General features: G+C 36.0%; 1 protein-coding gene across 2 annotated transcripts in view; it reads right to left on the bottom strand.

Annotated features, from left to right (window-relative positions):
- Positions 1-1,580: 1,580 nt before the first annotated feature.
- The window catches only part of LOC141441470 (putative divalent cation/proton antiporter TMEM165), a 37,883-nt gene continuing 19,148 nt past the window's right edge, over positions 1,581-20,315 (bottom strand). For both annotated transcript variants that reach the window (XM_074106216.1, XM_074106217.1), the window contains 3 exons: positions 7,528-7,881; positions 4,961-5,231; positions 1,581-4,639 (listed from right to left, as the gene is read on the bottom strand). In XM_074106216.1, the coding sequence (XP_073962317.1) occupies positions 4,569-4,639; positions 4,961-5,231; positions 7,528-7,881 (696 nt within the window). In that variant the 3' untranslated portion in view covers positions 1,581-4,568. The remainder of the gene's footprint in view (positions 4,640-4,960; positions 5,232-7,527; positions 7,882-20,315) is intronic.

Genomic DNA, 20,315 nt, shown 5'->3' with positions numbered 1-20,315 from the left:
CATATTTATTTTCGCAGACGCCATATTGAAATATTATATACTTATACCCTATGTCACTCCGATATTTATGACTACTTCATTCCATTATACCTCATGGTAAAATCCGTCCAGCCGTTTAGGCTGCAGTGAGGACCAAAGAAATGGACATACATACATACGCTCGAAAAACATAACCCTCCTTCGGGCAGTCGGGTAAAAAATAGGTCTAATGATTGAAAGTAGACAAGTTTTAAAATGGTTACATATTTGAATATCGAAAGTTAAAAACCTACCTATGGGTAAAATGTCGATGTTCAAAATATCGACTGTATCGAAATATCGAAAATTAAAATAACGAAAGTTTATATTGTCGAATGGTTAGATAGCCGACGTCCAATATATCAAAAATATATTTATCTACAAACGTGACATCGAAAGTTATAAATATCGAAGTACAAAGTATCGAAGAACAGAGTAATAGAATATCCTATGTATGAACTATCACGTGACAGGGTATTCCGCTCAATTGAGGCGCTTCGCGCCTTGACGCCATACTAACCTAACCTATTGAACATGAATTACCAAAAATATTTGGTTCGGTTAGGTTAGAACTGTGACCACAACAATGCACGAGCCGAGCGAGTGAAGCGAGAGTGCTGCGGCAGCGGCCGGAGAGTGCTAAAAATGACTATGGAAAATCTATGCTATTAAGAGAAAGGAGCAATAAATAAAGCAGATTGATGTACGATATTTTAATTTCGACATTCAAATATGTTGAAATTTACAACTTAGCTACTTTGACTATAGATATTTTTACATTCGATATTTTAATCAATCGACATTTTAATCTTAAACATTTTGACCATAGGTATAAACTTTCGATATTGTGATACCATCGATATTTAATTATCGATATTTTGAACATCGACAATAGGCATACAAGTCTGAAATTCTGCACGCGTCAATGTGTGCTAAAACATGACTATCGAAAACTAGTACTATAGGGTATGCTAAATAAATAAATGTAAATCATATATTTTAATTTAATACTTAAATATGCATATCATTATTTACTACAAACTTGAACTAATATTGGTACTAATTAGTTATTTTTATTAATCGCGATATTTTAAACATTATTATTAAGACAGGGTAGGATCAATTACTGACATTTTGACTATCTTTTTCGATCTGTTGACAAACCATACGCATATATTAATTATTGCGAATTATTGCAAATACATCGACATTTTAACCGCTCTCGAATTTAATTATGCGATATTCCGTAGGTATTTTAATTTTCGATATTCAAATACATATTACATAACCTTTAAAATATAAAAAGATTATCAATCTTGACAGGTAAGGCTAATGTGAAATAATCTATCATCTCATTCATGTTTATTCAAACCACGACAACTGTCAAAGGCATTAAGAAAGGCTGTCTGCGAATAATTCGTTATCGCATCTCTAAGTTTTTCGAAATACATGTGCGAATGTGTGAAATCAGTGCTGCTACTACGGTGTCCGGCAGTGGGACGTGTATAGGTTGGGATGATGGAAATGTAAGCGTAGAGTTCGGCGTAAGTCAAAACAAAGTATTATGTACAGCTATTTTATTTCAAATTTTACATAAAAAATAATACTTTAAATAATTCAACACTTAGCAAAAGCATCAAACATGATGAGACGTTCACTTTTGTACTTATAAAAAATAACTTAATCGGTATTAACAATATTTTACATACATACATTAGACATTACAAATCGCGTTCACTATTTTATTTTCACAGATTATATGGGTGGAGATCAAAAAGTCAGTACCCCTAGTGTAAGTTTTCGGTTACAAAATACGTATCGATCGCGTTCGCGTTAATATCTCAATTTATATGGAAACACGAACAGCGCCTCTAGCGGAACGTTTGCGATGTTCGTGTTTCTATACAAATTGAGATTTTAACGCGAACGCGATCGAGACGTATTTTGTAACCGATAACTTACACTAAGGGCACAGGACACCTTAACACCGATAATTAATAAAATGAAAATTTTCCGTTGTGCTACAAACAATTAATCATATAAATTGTATGGGGTGATTTTTGGGGCGCAACGTAACTTTTTCCAATCAGCAGTGTTAACGGTTAACATGGTCCAACTTTTTGAACTCTGCCTATATCTGTCACGGAGGAAGTGATGGCAGGTGAAGACTACCTTACACAAAAGAGGTGATAGCTATATAAGGCTGTTTTTTTCTCAACATGTAAGTTTTTCTAATATAAAATATCAGCTTCCTTCACCAAAACGGTCTTCATAGCTGATTTAAGATTTTGTTAAAAAAATGTTTTCAATTTCAATGGATATCATGGTTTCCTGCAAATCGGGTACAATTTATGTATACATTTCAAACATGAATGTTATTGTTGTGCAGGAAAAGTAAAATTGTTGATTACAATTTATTTTTACAATTTAGATTAAGAATCCAGTTTAGGAGTAAGTGAGATACACCCATATCGCCACTTGCAATTACCCAGATAAAGGTCCCCAAAATATAATTTGCTTTATATTTGTTTTCAGACGGCGACATGGGCTTGTATTCTCTTTACATTATAAGGGTTACCCTTGAAGGATTTAACATAAATGTTAAATCAAGCACAATGAGGATTATTATTACAGGCTGGTTGGCGTTAGTATGGCGGGCTCCGTTTGACATGTGGCCACGTTTTAGTTTATAACTAAATGAACCAATCTTTAGCCAGACTGAACTTTAAACGAATCTCACCACGATACTAACTCCGACCAGCTATATTCTACCTGTCAAAAAAATGTTCATTACTATTTTATTTTAAATTGCTAATTTTATAAATAACAGTGTTATTCTGATTATGATCAATCATCAAACAAAGAAGAATCGTTCAATATTATTTTGAAATTACAATAAAGTATTTTAATAATGCAGAATGCAGTGCTTCGGGTAGTAACTAGTAGTAGATACAAGTGGTACTTCTCATTTGTTACATGGAACTGGAACGAGTTTCATGGAACAAATTAGAAGTATACATCCGATACACGTGGAAAATATTTAATACAATAAAATTACATCACAGATATCATTTCTACAAATGCGTTCGTTCTCTCAATCAAATAGTCTATCTCAAGGCAGAGAAAAACAACTAGAAATGTACACCCTACATCACAATTTTGAATATATTGCAAATTAAAATAAATCAAGAGGTAACAAACATAGGCCTTTATATTCGATTACTTTTCATGCACATTATTTGCTCTACCAAACGTCTTTACTTTACAATTTAAAGGTGTAGAATTGCTACTTGTATTTAATGAATAATGATATTCTAATGTTTGTCTTTGCCTCAAAACACAAAAACATATCTAAATATATAATTACAGATCAAAAAGAATTTCTTAGTGGTATTTTTTATTTTTAAAATATACAGAGCGGCAAAAAATCTGGCCCTCAAATGTATGCAGAATCGGTAATTTTGTATGAAATATCTCAGCGGCAAATTTTCTTTCACCTGGCCAAGATAAGGTCTGTTCTTTATTGAATCAATTCAGCCGGCTCAAATTTGCCATACTTACGTAGGTATAAAATATTAATTAAAGAGACAAAAGAAGAATTTAATCACATAGAATTGTTAGAAATAATGTTATTAACTTAACCACAACAATTTTGTTCTGATTTTAACAAATTCAATCAGATGCATTCGTTTTTAAGTAGGTATTCCATTCTATCATCATAATTAATTTATTATTGACATCCGCATAAAAAAAATGAATTATTTAAGTATATTGGAAATAAGAAATTGTATTGAAATATTAAGCATACCATTTATTTAATTTGTATAAAACAGTCCAAATAGATTATGTTATAAAACGGAAATTATTTTGTCGCTTACGCCTAATTCTCTGTCTAAAGATAAAACACTGTAAGCGACAAATATCAGAGTAGTCCTATTTAGAGAAAATATCACAATATACAAAATATACAAGGCAGCAAAGAATGTAACGGATCAAACAAAAACTCAACATTATTTGAGTTACCTCGATATTTTGAAGTACTTTGTTTACCTGAGTGCTCCTAAAATATCAAGCGAATCTCTATATTCTTATACTTGAATATTTCTAGCACCTCATTGTATCCGTAAAGCTTTTTTTAGACGTTGCAAGAAAACCCAGACGCGTGGACTCGCAACATAACGAAACTCGCACATTTCTCACACCGCCTAAATGAACATTAGACACTGCCCTGTACACGTTGGTTTTCAAGAAGTCCAATTTTTAATTCTCAATTGTCAACTTTCTTGCATGTGTAAAAACCATCTAAAATCCGACACGGCGGAAATTGTAAGATCCTACGAGGATTGTATGTGACGCTAAAAGTCAACATCGCGATGCAACACGCATCGCTTCGTCTGAAATATTACTCTGATCTGATCGATCTGATCTGCTCTGAAATATTGCTCGAATATTCGTAAATTAACGGACTAAAAAAGAAAATTGTTGAGGAACTATACAGCATACATACATATTGTCACTTACACCTTACACAATTGTCCTAAGCGCCATGTTTATTCGCCGGGGCCGATGAAAAGTGCACTCACAGCGAAGAAAAGGAACACTAAGCCACCGATTATAGTAACTGGAAAGAAAAATATTCATGTACATGATATAGTCAAAAACAATTAATCAAATCAGAGCGGGCCAGATAACTTGCATTTTCCAGTTTTAATTGGTCTTAATTGTAGAATACTATAAACAGGTTCGAAAAACTATATAATATGCAATAGTGAGCTCTATCTACGAATTTAAATATATGATACGAATTTATATATATAAATTCTAAAAAAATCTCATCATCATCTTTTTAATAAATATTAAAAAATAAGCGAAAAAACAATGAATCATTTATTGATTTAGTTCTGCGTCTGTGTGCATTTTAATTACAAGTAATGCAACTTACCAGTCCTCACAGAGATCTTCTGCGCCACCATCCTCCCCCCAATCACAGCCAGGCCGGTGCACAGTGCGTGCCCGAGCGAACCCCCCACCACGACTCCAACAGCGTTTTCCCTCGTCGCCAAAACAACAGTCGCCAGCTGCGACCTATCCCCCCACTCGGCAAGGAAAGTCAATGATGCCGCTTGCAATAGAACTTTTATTAGGGCATTGCGTTTTCTTCGCCTGTCCGCTTGACCTTGCTCCAGCATGTCAAGGGTTTCTTCTTTCTCCTCCTGAAACGGGATGTTTTTGTATTATTTGCAATGGTATTTTTATATTTGAAGCATTTTCGGGTATAAGGCCGAATTTTTGGCGCTCATTATTGTCACTATGTCGATGTAAAGTCTACAACTTGACTTATTATCAAAATTCATCTACATGCAATTTAACTTTGAACCAGGCATTAGGTTTACGATCTGGGTGACGATACGATCAATAACGGGAATATAATTAACTTGCATCAGCTGTGGCCTTCATCAGGTAATATAAATAAAAAATAAAATAGTGGCTGCAGAGAAAGCGAAGTAAACGTAGAGCTCATTTTAAGCGCCGGTGTGCGCACTTACGTCGCGTGTATGGTTTTACCGGAGGCTTAATTCTATTTTGGTAACATAATATCTTTCTGAACCGAACAGTGCTCTATAACCATAAAATTAAATGATGAACGACGTCTTCACTTTAAAGCCTAAGACAACATAGGTACAATGTGATTAAATAAATGTGAGAAACTTGCGAAATATATGACTACAATACATGCCATAGATACAATATAAGCGCGATGTAAAATACGGTGAGCTATAGAAAAAGTGCGCATTTGCTAATGGCACTTACATCCTATTTAGATTTGAGTACATATAAATAACAAAAAAAGGCGTAAGTGCCAATTGCTTGAAGACGCCTTTTTAAATCAATCTCAAATATGCTGCTAATTGCAAACAGGCTTAAAATGAGAGTAAAATGATTGTAAAACGTCTGATTTAGTACAATATCGCATACGAGGGCATACAAAGCACGATTTTACCACAAATGCTGAATTCCTTTTCAAACGCTAAGCTTAAATGTTTGAGTGATTGTGCTAAACGTAAAAAAAGCTAGGCTAAAAGAAAAAAAAACTAATGTGTCATTCGTACTGCCAGGCATAATGACGTAAGTTCACCCTCAGCGTTTCGGGGGTAGTGGAGGGACCCGGGATGGGTTCCTCGGGAGCCCCGGGAGTCCCGGGGCTTAGTGCTGGCTTCGGGGAAGGGGCCCCAGAGCGGGCGGACGTTGGCGACGCCGTCTCAGGCGACCTCGAACGCTCTCTTGCAGCCTCCTGCAGTTGGCAAGTTGGTTTCCATTTTGGTTTGCTTTTATCCTCATTTATGTATTTATTTAAGCTCTAACCCAAATGACTCAAACAAAGGAATTCAACATTTGTCCATAGCCTAAAACGTGAAATAATACCTAGGTTGAATTAAATGATTCGAGTTCACATGAGTAGTTCGTTACGAATTAAATAATATCTGAAAAAAAAAACAGATCGCAGAAAAATCCCAAATAAAATACAACTAATAACACAAAATAATGTCTTAGTACATTAGATATGTTGGGTATGCAGAAATAAAAAAAGTTTATTTTTAATTTTATCTAATAACTAGGCTTTGATCTAGGTAATGGAATTTAGATAAGTTCCCATCAAGCAACGGAACAAAAAAATTTCATCATTGCAAACGTTGAGCGTTTACGATCGTCACAAAACTAACCAAATTAATCATAAGCTACTCTGCCTATCGGTTTTAAATTATTTAAGTACCTACTAAAATTAAATTTGAATAGATACCTAATTATAATTGTTCCAATCGATGCATAGATTTAGCGTAGGAAGGCATAACGTATTCGGTATGACAAATCCAGACAAACAGTGCACAAACTTGTAAACATCTATTATCAATTATGACAAGTGCAAACGACAGGCCCGCTTTCAATCGGAAAATATGTAGCTTCACTTCACTATCATTTCTTTTATTTATTCGTACCGAAATCAGCCCATGTATCCGTGGCATCCTTATCGTAGATTTAAACAAGAGATTAATAGAATAAAATCACGATCAACTCCTTGTCATGTACCGCTGTTAAGAATCGCCTGCTAAGCAGATTACAAATTTATTAATCATTTAATTTTCGGTGATAAAGTATCACTTATGATTTTATAATGGATCGAATTTGCTGTTGCCTCATTACATTAGAGAGTACATCGATCAGTTTTCTGTTATCCGTGCAATCAAACTGCCTAAATTAAACACCCATTTCACTGATGATCCTGTTCTCTTTCCGCACATTTATGGTCGATGTAGGCTAGAACGTAATAAACAATGATCGAATTTGCGGTCCACATTGGTGCAATTATGAAAGTAAATTCTCGGACGCCTTGAACATGACGATGAACTTTATGTTACATTACGAGTATAACTACACCAGTCTATGCACCCTTAAATGCCTTTCCAAATTCATACCAAAATAAAGAAGAACCATTAATAATATGCAACTAACCTGATCCTCTCTCCTCTTCAATTCGCTCTGCACTTCTTCCAACTCTTCTTGCCCCTCATTGGGGTCCATCTTCCACCCATCTCTTAACATCTTAATACCGAATATCGCAAACAGCGCAGCACTTATATAATACGTATAAATTCTAGGGATATATGTTGCTATCCATCCGAAGCCAGCTGAGAGTATTGTCATGAAAACTAAGGCCGATATGGCGCCTGCGAAAACTATGATTCTTGGGTGCTTCATTGCCATGATGGCTGCTATGAAAAAAGTTTTGTCTCCAAGTTCTGACACGATGACGACTGATAGTGATGCGAGGAAACCTTGCCAGAAGCTGCCACCGGCCGCAGCACGCTGGAAAAAGAGAATTAGGTTGGATAAGTAATAGTTAGACGATGTTTAGTAAAAAGTTTTTGGTCAAACTCCTTTGGTTGAAGTTTGTGTCTATAAAGAGCGAGCAGGCATTAACAACATATTTATTTATTTCTTTGATTTTAACCTATGACCATTTTATATGTCGCATGAAAATACAAGACGTTAATAATTTTTCAGGACAATTAATTCTGGTACTTTTAAATCTTCCAGCAATACACCTTTTTTTTCAATGACACGTGACTACAGATACTGTATCACGTGTAAGTATATATGTAATCCAGACTATTTCCTCCGGTGGCCAAGCAAAACCCTGTACAATCACACGGTTATATAATTTCTATTGTTAAAGCATTTTTTTGGAGAACATCTCATTTACGGCAGCAAATACATCTGTTTGCCTAAGAAATCCTTTTCATAACGCTCTTTGATTAAAATGTCGCAACTTTGAATAAATTACATTATAATAATAACAAAGCCTTTAGTAAGTTTCCACGAAGATCATCAAGACTGGCATAAATTCAAATTAGAATATTTGTTTAGTAAAGTATTATAAGTAGTTCCGGAGACAAAAGTAAGATCATTTTATCTTATACAGACAAAAATATCATGCGATAAAACATTAAACACTTTTAAAGATAAAACGTATAAAGTGGATCCAAGTTATCTTGGGGATAGTGGAAATGATACAATGTCATTGGACTGCAGCATACATTTTTTGCATTGTTTTGTTCTAAATGCATGTATTATAGTACTAATATTGTGTAAACGTTATCTTTTTCCTCACTATTTTATCACTAACCACTAAAAGAAAAAAAAAATAATTTCCGTTTGTAAAACGTTGCAAAAACTTTGCGCAAGTAAGGATTATTATTGTAAATGAAAGATCAGGTCCTTCTCTTACTTTCGTATAATGTAATAATAATCTTCACAGACACAGATCAAAAATCAAAACAGAAGATAGTCTTAATTTTGTGCAAAGGACAATCTTCTGGGATGTTCCCAGTTCGCATTAGGTACAGACTTTTTTCCCAGTTGTGTTCCCACTGAGAATAAGTGGGGGAAAAAATCCCAGTAGTCCGCGCTGACCACATCACTATTTCGATTTTTTTTTCTCAGTGGCCCGCACTTACCGCGGATGTAAACTTCTGGATAAAAATCGCAGTAGCTCGCAGTGCAAGCTAAAGGCACTAATAATATATGGATCTTTGTTGTCTGAATAATAAATAAATGAATTAATATTATAAATGGTGCGGTGCGGAGATTTGGGAATTGTCCTATCTCCTGTCTGTGTTGGTAGTTTCGCAAGTCTGTATTTATAGTATTCGTATTTTCCGTAAACGTATTTCACTCTTTTACCCAGCAGGGCTACTACGAAACTCGAAACTCGTTCGTGTCGTGCGGTCCCACTGTCACTTATACTATTTAATACGAGAGCGAGAGGGACGGTACGATACGAACTTCGAGATTCGAGTTTCGTAGTAGCCCTGCAGGAACTAGACAACAAGATGTTGTTAAACTATTGAATTAACAAAACAATCCAAGCACAAGCTTAACAACTGTTTTCAAACAAACAAATAAAACATGGACGATTAATTACTTATAAATACGGAAGTATTTACATAATTATGTGCCTAGATAATCAGCAATATAGTCTAGTGTCAATGACCTACAGTAACACGGTTTTAACCTATCACAGCATTTTAATGGCTTAATGTGATTGGGTAATGTATGCCACAATCGTTAGCCAACCAATCACAGCGGGTGGCCGTAGAAACCTGAGTTTCTCAGCTTATATACGACACACAGCCTACGATGCAGATACTCCTAAGATAGAGACAGTTTTATATGCAAGTCGACTAATTAATAGTCACAGGTCACAGTCCTTTCGGTACCTACTCCATAACTTGCACCCCTTGAAGAGTTACCGAATATCTTTTTTTTTTTTTTTTTCAATAAATGTCACAGTGACATGCCAATGCTATCTAAGGAGGAGAGCACGTTAGTTCTCAGCTCAAAAGAAAATATAATATTCATTGATTCACCTCACTTTTTACCCTCTATACCAATAAGGTAGGTACGAACAAGAAAGGCAACCTGGTAAATCTTAGGAAGACGGACGAATGGACATGGCAAAACTATAAGAATTCCTTAGAAAGAGGAAGTGTAGCTGTTAACCAGCAAAACCAAACAAAAAGATAATTAAACTGAAGAACCCTCATTTGAATCCCAGAGCGGATGCACATAAAATTATAATAATTCAACAAATATTTGAACTGATTCAGAGAGTTATAACAGTCGTAGTCTCATTGAGGTCGCGTTATCAAGGCTGAGTCTTTTTATTATTTATTTACAATAATACACACTGCTGCACACGACTCTTCACTGAACTCTTTCTTGTACCAAAAACTTAATCAATGTCTCCTATTCAAATGTTTAGTACAAGAGATACGAGCAAGTTCGCGTAACTACTTACATAGGTGAACATAGCGAGCATTTTCACTCGTGTCGTTTGGGCAAGTTTATGAACAATTAGCCGCCAAAAGAGTAGCAGCAATACAATCATTCATTGTTTTCGAGACGCGATGAGACGTTTTACAAACTTCACTAGCTAGGCTCTGTGGGTGTATAGTGTAAGGCGCGGATGCTTGCGATCGAATTCACCATCTCTTGCTGCCCTTATCCGTACACCGTGTGAGAGAAGGAAGTAGTGAAAACGATTGTGATTCCGGGTGCATTGGACAATAAGTCATCTGGTCAGACAAAAACACAACGCACAATCCGATAAGTCAAAAAAATGCTCAGCATTACCCCCAGATTTTATAAATAAGGTATTCTAGGTCTAATGGTCAGAAACTACGAACAATGTATACTGTGCATAACGCACGGTATACATTTGAGTATTACAATAGTGACATAGATATTGGTGATTTTATTCCAAAACCAACACTCACTTTTGTACTTATACTTATTAGATTACCTACATAATAATATTATCTTTCGGTAAGTAACTAAGCATGCTGTTGACGAAAGTGTTTCCATCCTGTGATATCTAGAAGGTTGTGGTCTAAAAAGATAGCGCACAGTCATGGTCATGATATACCATTTCGCTAAGAAAACGACCGGTAGGAAACATCTTATCAAAAAACGTCCACTGCTGGACATAGGCCTCCCCAAAAATCCACTCATACCGGTCTTGTGCTTTTCGCATCCCGCCAATCTCATAGTTTTGGGTGAGCTACGCGGGTTTATTTATAATTAGAATAATTTGTGAATATTTTGCAATATCTTTAATTTGGCATTATAATGTCTGTGTTTTGATATTTTGTCTTTCGGAAACCTTTGTCCTCCCTTTTTCCGACACGGGGACTATGTTTTGGCATGCTCTTATGGTACGGTTTTAAGGTGTATTAAATATGATTTAAAAAACTTGGTTTTCACAGTTCAGAGCCGTTGCAACAACGTGCGCCAGACTAGTGAAAAAAACTATGCGCGATATGTGCGGTGTATAGCTGCTTGAACACGGATTCTTCAAACGGCTTTCATTTTTTAAACTTGTTTTTTGAAATTTTTTTTTACTAAAATCATTATTCTTTTAAATGAAACGCTTGGTTGTTTTGGTGATAGGTAGGTAGGTGGTAGGTACATCATCGGGAAATTTAAATTGCAAGATTTGAACCGAATATAAAATATACATATTGTTAAATAAAAGCTTGTAATAAAAGGCCTAATAAACTGAGATAAACATTTTTTTTTTTCAATTTTATTAAAAATTAGTGGCCAACCCTAACGCTCCATTGGAGCATAGGTATTTATCTCAAAAAAATATGCCTAGCTTCCATACTGCTTTAGCTTATATATATACTGTAGTCTTAGTAACGTGGTGCAATGCAACTCACCCCAAAATTACCAAAAATTAAAAAATATAATTATTGTATGAGGAATTCATTAACTTTTTTTTAAGTAGCCTATGTACTATCCCACTGCTGGATAAAGGCCTCCTCCATACATTTACATATAATATATTGTTTTTATTATTTGTTGTCATGGAGGCTTTAGTAATCAAACTACGTGTAAGTGTAAGCATCTCCTGTGGTTCAAAAGACAGTGTTGTAATAGATGGAAGGATAGACAGCGAAGCCTGAGTAGTTCCCATTGGCACTCTTTGGGTACGGAACCCTAAAAAGGACCAAATCCAATCATGTGGTAACCTTAAGGGCAAGTGTCTAGTAATAAACAGGTCCCCGCCCATTCTAGGCCGATTCCTATGTATTCTTAATGCCAACAATTCGGATTGGCTCAGAACAGTTAGTGAGCTAAAAGCTTTAACTTATTTGCTGAGCGATTCGTTAATCATGAAAGAAAATGAGATATAAGAAGTTAAAGTACTACGGTTTCATCATCAACAGCTTTCAGAGTTAAGTAAATTTAGAATTGCGTTAATTGGGAATACATTTTTTTGTTGCTGACTGATTCAACCTACATTTACATCGGAAGTAGATCAAAATTAACTTGCAAGACTTGAAGCAAACAAATAAAACGATTAAATAAAAGCTTGTAAAAATCGGCTAAGTATGCTTAAGTATTGTCTACATTTTTAGGACGATAATACAGACACTTACTCGTCTGTGAGACAAGAGATACAATAAAACAGAATGAGTACCTACAGTCGGTAGATTATATTTGACGACTGATAACTTGCATTTTTAGATCGCATCTCGACCGTGTTTCAAGACGAAGTTGGAAAAAACCCAGCAAAAACAAAACAGGTAATTGACACATACTGATAGGCAAGGAAAACCAGACAATAAATAACAAAGCTAGCTTTAACAGTCATTTTGATCTTGATACCTTATTTTGTGCAAAGTAAGATACAGTTCGTTAAGAAAACGTAGAGCAGCATCCAGGCATCAGCCAAATACCTATTATGTAGTCTACCACCATAAAGTTGATAATCGTTGCATGTCATAAAACAATAAAGCCAATAGACGTGTCTGTCAACTTGTCCGGTGAAAACAACGGACGTCTACAAGCGGCCCTACAGCACCCGGGACTTCGAAAGACTCCCTGCCAAACGAACGCGGTAACCTACACTTCAGTCTACTCGTGAGCACGGCCAATGCAATGTGGCTAAAACGTCGAGGTAACTATTAAATACTCGTTTTGCAAGTCCACCATTGTACCCTGAGTTTATCTCTCCGATTTCAACAAAATTTGGGAGGTAGACCCAGTCCATGATTCCGAGATGTAAACACAGGGTCTTCGGATGTATTCCCAAAATATTGTATGGATGTGTCCATTATGTTACGAAAATTATGAAGAAAAATTTATCTACCTCCCGAATTTTGTTGAAATCGGAGAGATAAACTCAGGGTACATACAACGGTGTATAGAAATGCCCAGTTAGGAGATATGCTAGAAATTACACAAGTGTTGTCCCAGGGTGGGTTATTAACGGGACTAAGGGTTTTGAAGAAAAATACATTGAATAATCATTTTTTTTAACGGAGGCCTGCAACGACCAATTTCCAAAATATACGATAAGGCTTACACAAATGCTTATAGATAACTATAATTAAATGAATAAGCTTTTAACATTTTTCTGTGGGCGTTTGGTATCAGAAGTTCATGAGATAACCATAGAGTGTGGAAAAAATGTACTGTCATTTATGCAATAATTATTTATCGACGGAGGATTTATTTTTTCCACAAAAGTTGAGAATTAGAGCCAGTACCTACTCTACTATTTAAGATCTTCGTCACAATAAGTATTTAACGCAATAAAGAGTTTTAAATAAATTGAACTTTATTTCAGACGTTATTACATCCATATATAGTTTTATGAATTAAATTCGGGTTTTGTTCCGCGTACCTTGATTTTAACGATGCTCGATATTTCGGCACAGTTGCATGCGTCATGATCACGAGACGACTGGAGACTTGCGGGTATGCTGGTAATCACTGTCAGTTGTGTGTGTTGCGTCAAGGTACGCGGAACAAAACCCGAATTTAATTCATAAAATTAGTAATGACCGCGATAGTCTAAAATATTGTGATCCATATGAAAATGAAAAAAGTTAATTCAACACACACATAATAGTTACAAACGAAAGTTACAAAAATAGTTGAAATACAAAATATAAAATAATATGTAGTGTTAATGTATAGTGTTAGTATTTGTCAATGACTGAAATCGCCATCTATTATTTTCTATATAAACTACTACGGATGGCTTATAGATCATTTGTCTTAGGATAGGAGTAAGTGTCAATTAGTTTCATGTAAATGGTATTTAGTTTTCGTATAGCCCCCGAGTTGGCGTTGTAATCAAACTAGGATAATTTTGTATCAATTTATTTGTTACTTTTTGAATATACATCATCGAAGACACACGCGAGCTCTCATTTTCCGTCCCTGCACCTGCTATACCCATCCACAACGTAACAGTATTCTTAATCTATGTTAGTTTATCGCCTACTTAAATCTCAATCGCGCTACCTTTACTTGATCGACTCAGTACGCCAGAACGGGGCAGCCGTACCTATCAGCTATGACACTCAGGATGCTGTTAGTACTTTTCCTGAGTCTGTCCAGCAACGAGACGATCTTCTTACGCATAAGCGCTTGAAAACCGTCCGTGCGAGCCTCTGCCAACATCAGCGATGCACTGCACCACCTGGGCAGTCCCAACAGCAACCTGAATGCATTATTATATTGAACACGCAGGGCGTTGTAGGCCTTCTTAGTGTACCTAACCCACAGGTTGCTCGAGTAGAAAGACTGGCAGTATGCTTTGAATAATGTGATTTTAACTTTGGTGGAATGGAACATCGAGCAAACTTGCGATTGCGAACAATCATGTTAGCCCTTACAACCAACGCCCTGCGCTCACGTTCAATATCTAGGTCATCACTAAGGTCAGGTGTTAAGATATGCCCTAAATACTTAAATCTATTAACAACAGATAGGGGGGTCACATGGAGCACAATTGGTGGTACAACTTTAGGCGTATACTGTCCCGCCTTAAACACCATGACCTCGCTTTTCCTTGGGTTGTATTGCAACCCGTGCGCCACAGCAAACGCCTCACAGGCCGATACCAGCTTTCTGAGTGCACTGATAGATGGACTCAGCAGCACCATATCATCGGCGTAACGGCGTAACTGATATTATTCATGCAAACACCATCAACATAACACCCCAGGGTGAATATTCGGGCGTTTGTACCGCCGTCATTGTTCTCGACACTTTTTTTATCAGATTTCTTAAGAAATAGGTACATTAAACATCAACATGTGTCAACATTCATCAATGTGTGTCGGATGTTGATGTTTGTTGTACCTTTTTCTTAAGAAATCTGATAAAAAGTGTTGAGAACAATGACGGCGGTACAAACACCCGAATATTCACCCCCCCACATGCATGCTGAGTTCCTCTAACAACTCGTTTACATAAAGGTTAAACAGCCTGGGCGACGACAGACTGTCGGCCCATCTCACTTGATTTGTCTGGTTATGGTACCAGTGTTGCAGGATGTGCACTACTTACCTCTTTTTGTACCCCTGCCTCCTCCAACTTTCGCCATAAGATGTTATAACCTACTCGATCGAAAGCCTTTGACAAGTCGAGGAAGCAGGCGTAGATAGGTGTTTTTCTTTGCGTATAATACCCGACTTTAGACTTAAAATGGCACTATGGACAGCCCAGTTCTAAAACCGAACTGAGCGTCCTGTATTTTCAAGTGCCAATCGAGTATCGAGTCCAGCATACTGTCGAGTATCTTAGCAGTTGTTGTTGCAAGAGAGATGGGTCGATAGTTATCCCTACTGGGTAAATCGCCAGTCTTATTTTTGGGTACCGGCACTATCAATGTCCTCATAAACTTCTTGGGCAAGTATGCGTGAGTCAGGCACAGATTAAAAACCATTGCAAGCACGCGGGGCATATGTACCATCAGCCTAATAAGGTGGTCTATCAATTTCCAAACAAGTTCCTATCAAATAAATATGTCGCTAAAGTCGAACTTTCAAGTTGAAAGACACGTCTATTGGGATTTATTATTGTATGACATGCAAACGATTAACAACTTTAGGGTGGTAGACCACATATTTGGCTGACACCGGCGTACTTTAAATGTTCAATACTAAGGCCGAGGTGGCCAGGCGGTTTTCCCCTTTTCATCTTGCTTATTACTTGGGCTACATCTTTAGCTACAAAAAGAGCATTTTCACGCGTCATACCAGATTCGGGCCTATTACTAATTAGCGACTTGACCATAAAATGACCCTTAAACAACTCCGCGATCTGACCCGGGTCACATTTATCTGCCACGCTCACCGGAAGGCTCCGCTTAACGTCCATTTTCCTCGTCCCTATCTAAAACTGTTTGAAATTGCCATCTTTGTGTACTAAAGCGAGTTTATCCATTCGAATTCCCTGTCCTGGCATTTCAATTTAGATTTAAAATTACTTTGTTATTTAACTTAACAGTAGGTATATAAACAGGTTTTAATATATTCAGCGAGCACTCAATACGCGCGACAATAAGTGGTCCGACCAATATACGTCGTACATAATGGAGACATTAGTCACAGTATTCTTTGCGCACTCGGTGACCAGACAATGGTCTAACCACCTTCTACCCCCATGCACATCGCTAACATATGTATATGTGAATGCGTACCCGCGTACAAAATATAGTTTTGAGTGGTACCTATTGTTTATTTAAAATTGCATTAAAATTGTAGCTAATTAGTCTAACCGACATTAAACATTGCGCGACTTTTCAATACCCGGTTGTAGTCAACAACATGGTTGTTTTTCGAATGTACGCTTGATTAATTTTAGCTTACGAGGTGTTAATCATTAGATTCGGCTTGATTGTGAGAGTTACAGATTCAGTCAACTTTCAAATGGAGGGAGAATTTTGAAAACAAGTTTTGGTGCAGTCGATTGTAAAATATTGATGAATTAAGTATATTTGTTTATAACTAGGTACCTAGGCCTAATAATGGTAACATATTAATAAAAGCTACGTTTTAAACTAACTTAAATGTATCTACTGATGTGCCAAAGGATACTTTCCAAAATTGCGGAATTTTTCATACAGGAAAATTTCGGAAACTTCTCACAATTTATTATGGAGATTGAAATTTTCTTGTGAAAATTTCCAGAAATTGCCGAGAACTTTTCCAACTTTTCGGAAACTTTCCGCAACTTGCACATCTGTACCTGAGACATACATACCTAATCCTTGCTCGGCAAAACGCACACGTCTCGATTAATCGTGAGAAAGTATCTTATTTTTACTTGTTCATAATCAGGAACTTCCACAAGGAACGCCTGAATCTATAAATAAAAATCTTTTTCCCACAAAAAATTTGTGTTACTTTCCTTCTACTTATATGGCGCCCTTTTTAAAACTAATTGAACCATTTAGATAGAAGTACGCCTATATTGTCAATCGCTTGAGTTCATGTTTAGATATTTTGCACCTAGACTGCTCCGATATTTGAGCATTTCTAAAAAAGTTTGTACATTTGATCTGCGACTCCGATTTGGGTAAAAATTTGCAGGTAGATAGAGTGAACGATACTGAGTTTAAATAACATAGTCTCCCGAAATGTCCCAATTAATTTGTATGGAAAGTTCCTTTTTTGTTACCGCAAATCCATAGTTTTGGTAACAAAAAAGGAAATTTCCAAACAAATGCTCATTTACGGTAGCGACTGTACCATACGCACTGCCGCCGAATGCTAATATCGGCGAAACCAGCACACAACCTTAAGCGATTTAATTGCATCCTTGCCTTGCCAGTTCGCGCCATGCAGGCAAACTTGTGGCGATTCAGTTTTTAATGAGAAGAGAACGAAAGCGAAAAATTTAAATATTTCTCTTCGTCCCCAAAATAATTAGAAATGGGCTGTTAAATTACGTCACAAAAAATTGCTCCTCCGTTTTGGAAATTTAATTTACACACAATGTTTTTTTTATATCCGTTAACAACGGCTGGATTCATTGATAGAAGAAACTAAATATCTAGCAATTAATTTTTGTCCAATTTGAAAAGAAAAATATTTTTTCTCAAAAATGGTATGGAATATTGCCATTAGGTACGTCATCAAAAACTTCGTAGATAGTAACGCATCCAGCAGGGCTACTACGAAATTCGAAACTCGGACGGTACGATACGAACTTCGAGTTTCGAGGTTCGTAGTAGCCCAACTGGAGACTAGCTGCTAGTGTCCAGGAAGTAATCTCGAACTGTCCAGGAAGTAAGTATGAAATTTATTTCCAAGACAGTAACGGGTTCCTTTAAAAATTTGGAACCCATTATAAACAGCGCGCGGGACGAGCGGCAGTGATGGATGTATTTAACTAGTATTTTGAAATGGGTCCATGTCATCATTATCATCATCAACATCATCATCGTCACCATCACTACCAAAACAACCATCAACGATTATTATCATCATCATCACCATCAACCATCTTCATCATCATCATCAGCATCATCATCATCACCATACCATCAATTATCATCACTATCATTATCATCATCATCACCACATCACCGTCAATTTATTATCACCATCATCATCATTATTTTTTGAGAAAAGCTCTATATAAGCTTCGACTAATAATCGCCATCCTGGCCTCGTATCATTGATGGCCTACTCTATGGATTGTATCTAGGTACTCGTCCAGGATGGTTTACTTACTGGTCTCTACAGTAACGTACTATTTCGTGCTTAATCCTATTTCTAATAGTATAAATGTGAAAGTAACTCGTCTTTCAGTTACCTCTTCACGCTTTAACCGATTTAGATGAAGTTCGGTATAGAAATAGTTTTGAGGCCCTGGAAAGGACATATAGGATAGCTTATATCCCGGATAGTTGCATAGTTCTTGCGTAAAATGAAAGAATTCTTTAGAAATTAGCAGATGGAGCTGGGGGCAAAAGCTAGTTACGTCTAGGAACCTTTACTCTGTTCTAGCGTTAACAAAAAAATAATTTTAAATCTTTTAACAGGAAGAGTTAGGCTAGGCCACTAGTTTTCGCAAAAGTATACTTAACAAGTAGTAGTCTCAATGAAAATAACTATTATTTAATAAACTATTATTAACCAAAATAGTTCTATAAATATTGTTTTCATACATATGTGATGAAGGTAAGGTAGACTGGACTGACGTCAAAGATACGATTGCCAATTTCTTTATTTTAGGTAACGACGTCAAGTGCGCAAAAATAAATATGGATACGACAAAAACGAAGCTCACTTTATGATACAGCGTCGACAGTTCGCTCATCCAGTAGAATAATGACATATTTACAAGAAAACAAGTTTTAGATTTTAAATTGAAGATTTGATATCTTTAAATCCCTTTTTATGTAATCGTCACAGAGCAATTGTGTCGATGTTCTGTTGTTTTTGCTTTGCGAAACTTCACAATCGATATATTCGACACGGTTATCGAAAGAAAAACATCCATAGCTGATTCATATGTAAATAGGTAGGTAAGTAACTGCAATTAAATTTATATATGTCGGCGGCCGATCGTAAAATCCGCCAGATCACGAAATTCCTAGGCATATCGTGAAACGCCGCCATTTCATGATATGCCGCCATTTCATGTATGCATACAAGACAAAACGAAAATTAAGGGTCTATCTTTAAGAAGAGCTTTTCAATGAACATTTGGATGAATAACAACAGAATGTAAAAAGTGCAGGGAAATGACAACATACTAAATTTAAATATTTAATTCAACATTATGGCATGTCATGATCATGAGTCAGTCCCTCCAGGTAGTTGAAGTGAAAATTTGCGAAAATTACAGAGGCTAAATGCAAGGAGCCAAAGACAGTAAAATGGACTCGAGACTATGTCCAGCAGTGCACCAAACCTTAGTCCAACCTCACAATATGTTATTAATTTAACACAAACTTCTACTAGCTACACCCTGTTACAGCTTAATTGATTTTACCTACAACTATAAATATTTTATCGTTTTACTTTCGGTTATAAATAATTTTATGAATATGTACTCGTAAACACACTAATTCCCTGATATGATAATTGAAACTCATGTTTAAACTTTTCACGAACTTTCATCGTAAGTATTTTGCGATACTTGTTTTATTCCCGTAAAGATAACAAGTAACTTAATTCTGAAAACACGGCGATCGCATTTAAATGAGACATTATTTATTAAATGATTCAGATTACTTCATTCATTCGTGCGAATATAAAGTAGTAACTTAATTTACATTCGCAATTTTTATTTTAGAGCGAATAATATGTTATTAGTCAATCTTATTAAAATATACATGCACAGTAGGTACATCTCACATTCGAAGATATAATTATATTGTTTTGTTATAAATGTGTTAAAGCTAAAAAAAATATGTTAAA

The sequence above is a fragment of the Choristoneura fumiferana genome, chromosome 24 (genome assembly GCF_025370935.1).
Source record: "Choristoneura fumiferana chromosome 24, NRCan_CFum_1, whole genome shotgun sequence".
NCBI lineage: Eukaryota > Metazoa > Arthropoda > Insecta > Lepidoptera > Tortricidae > Choristoneura > Choristoneura fumiferana.
The sequence above is the reverse complement of the archived record's forward strand: the minus strand, read 5'-3'. Positions and strand labels throughout refer to the sequence as shown.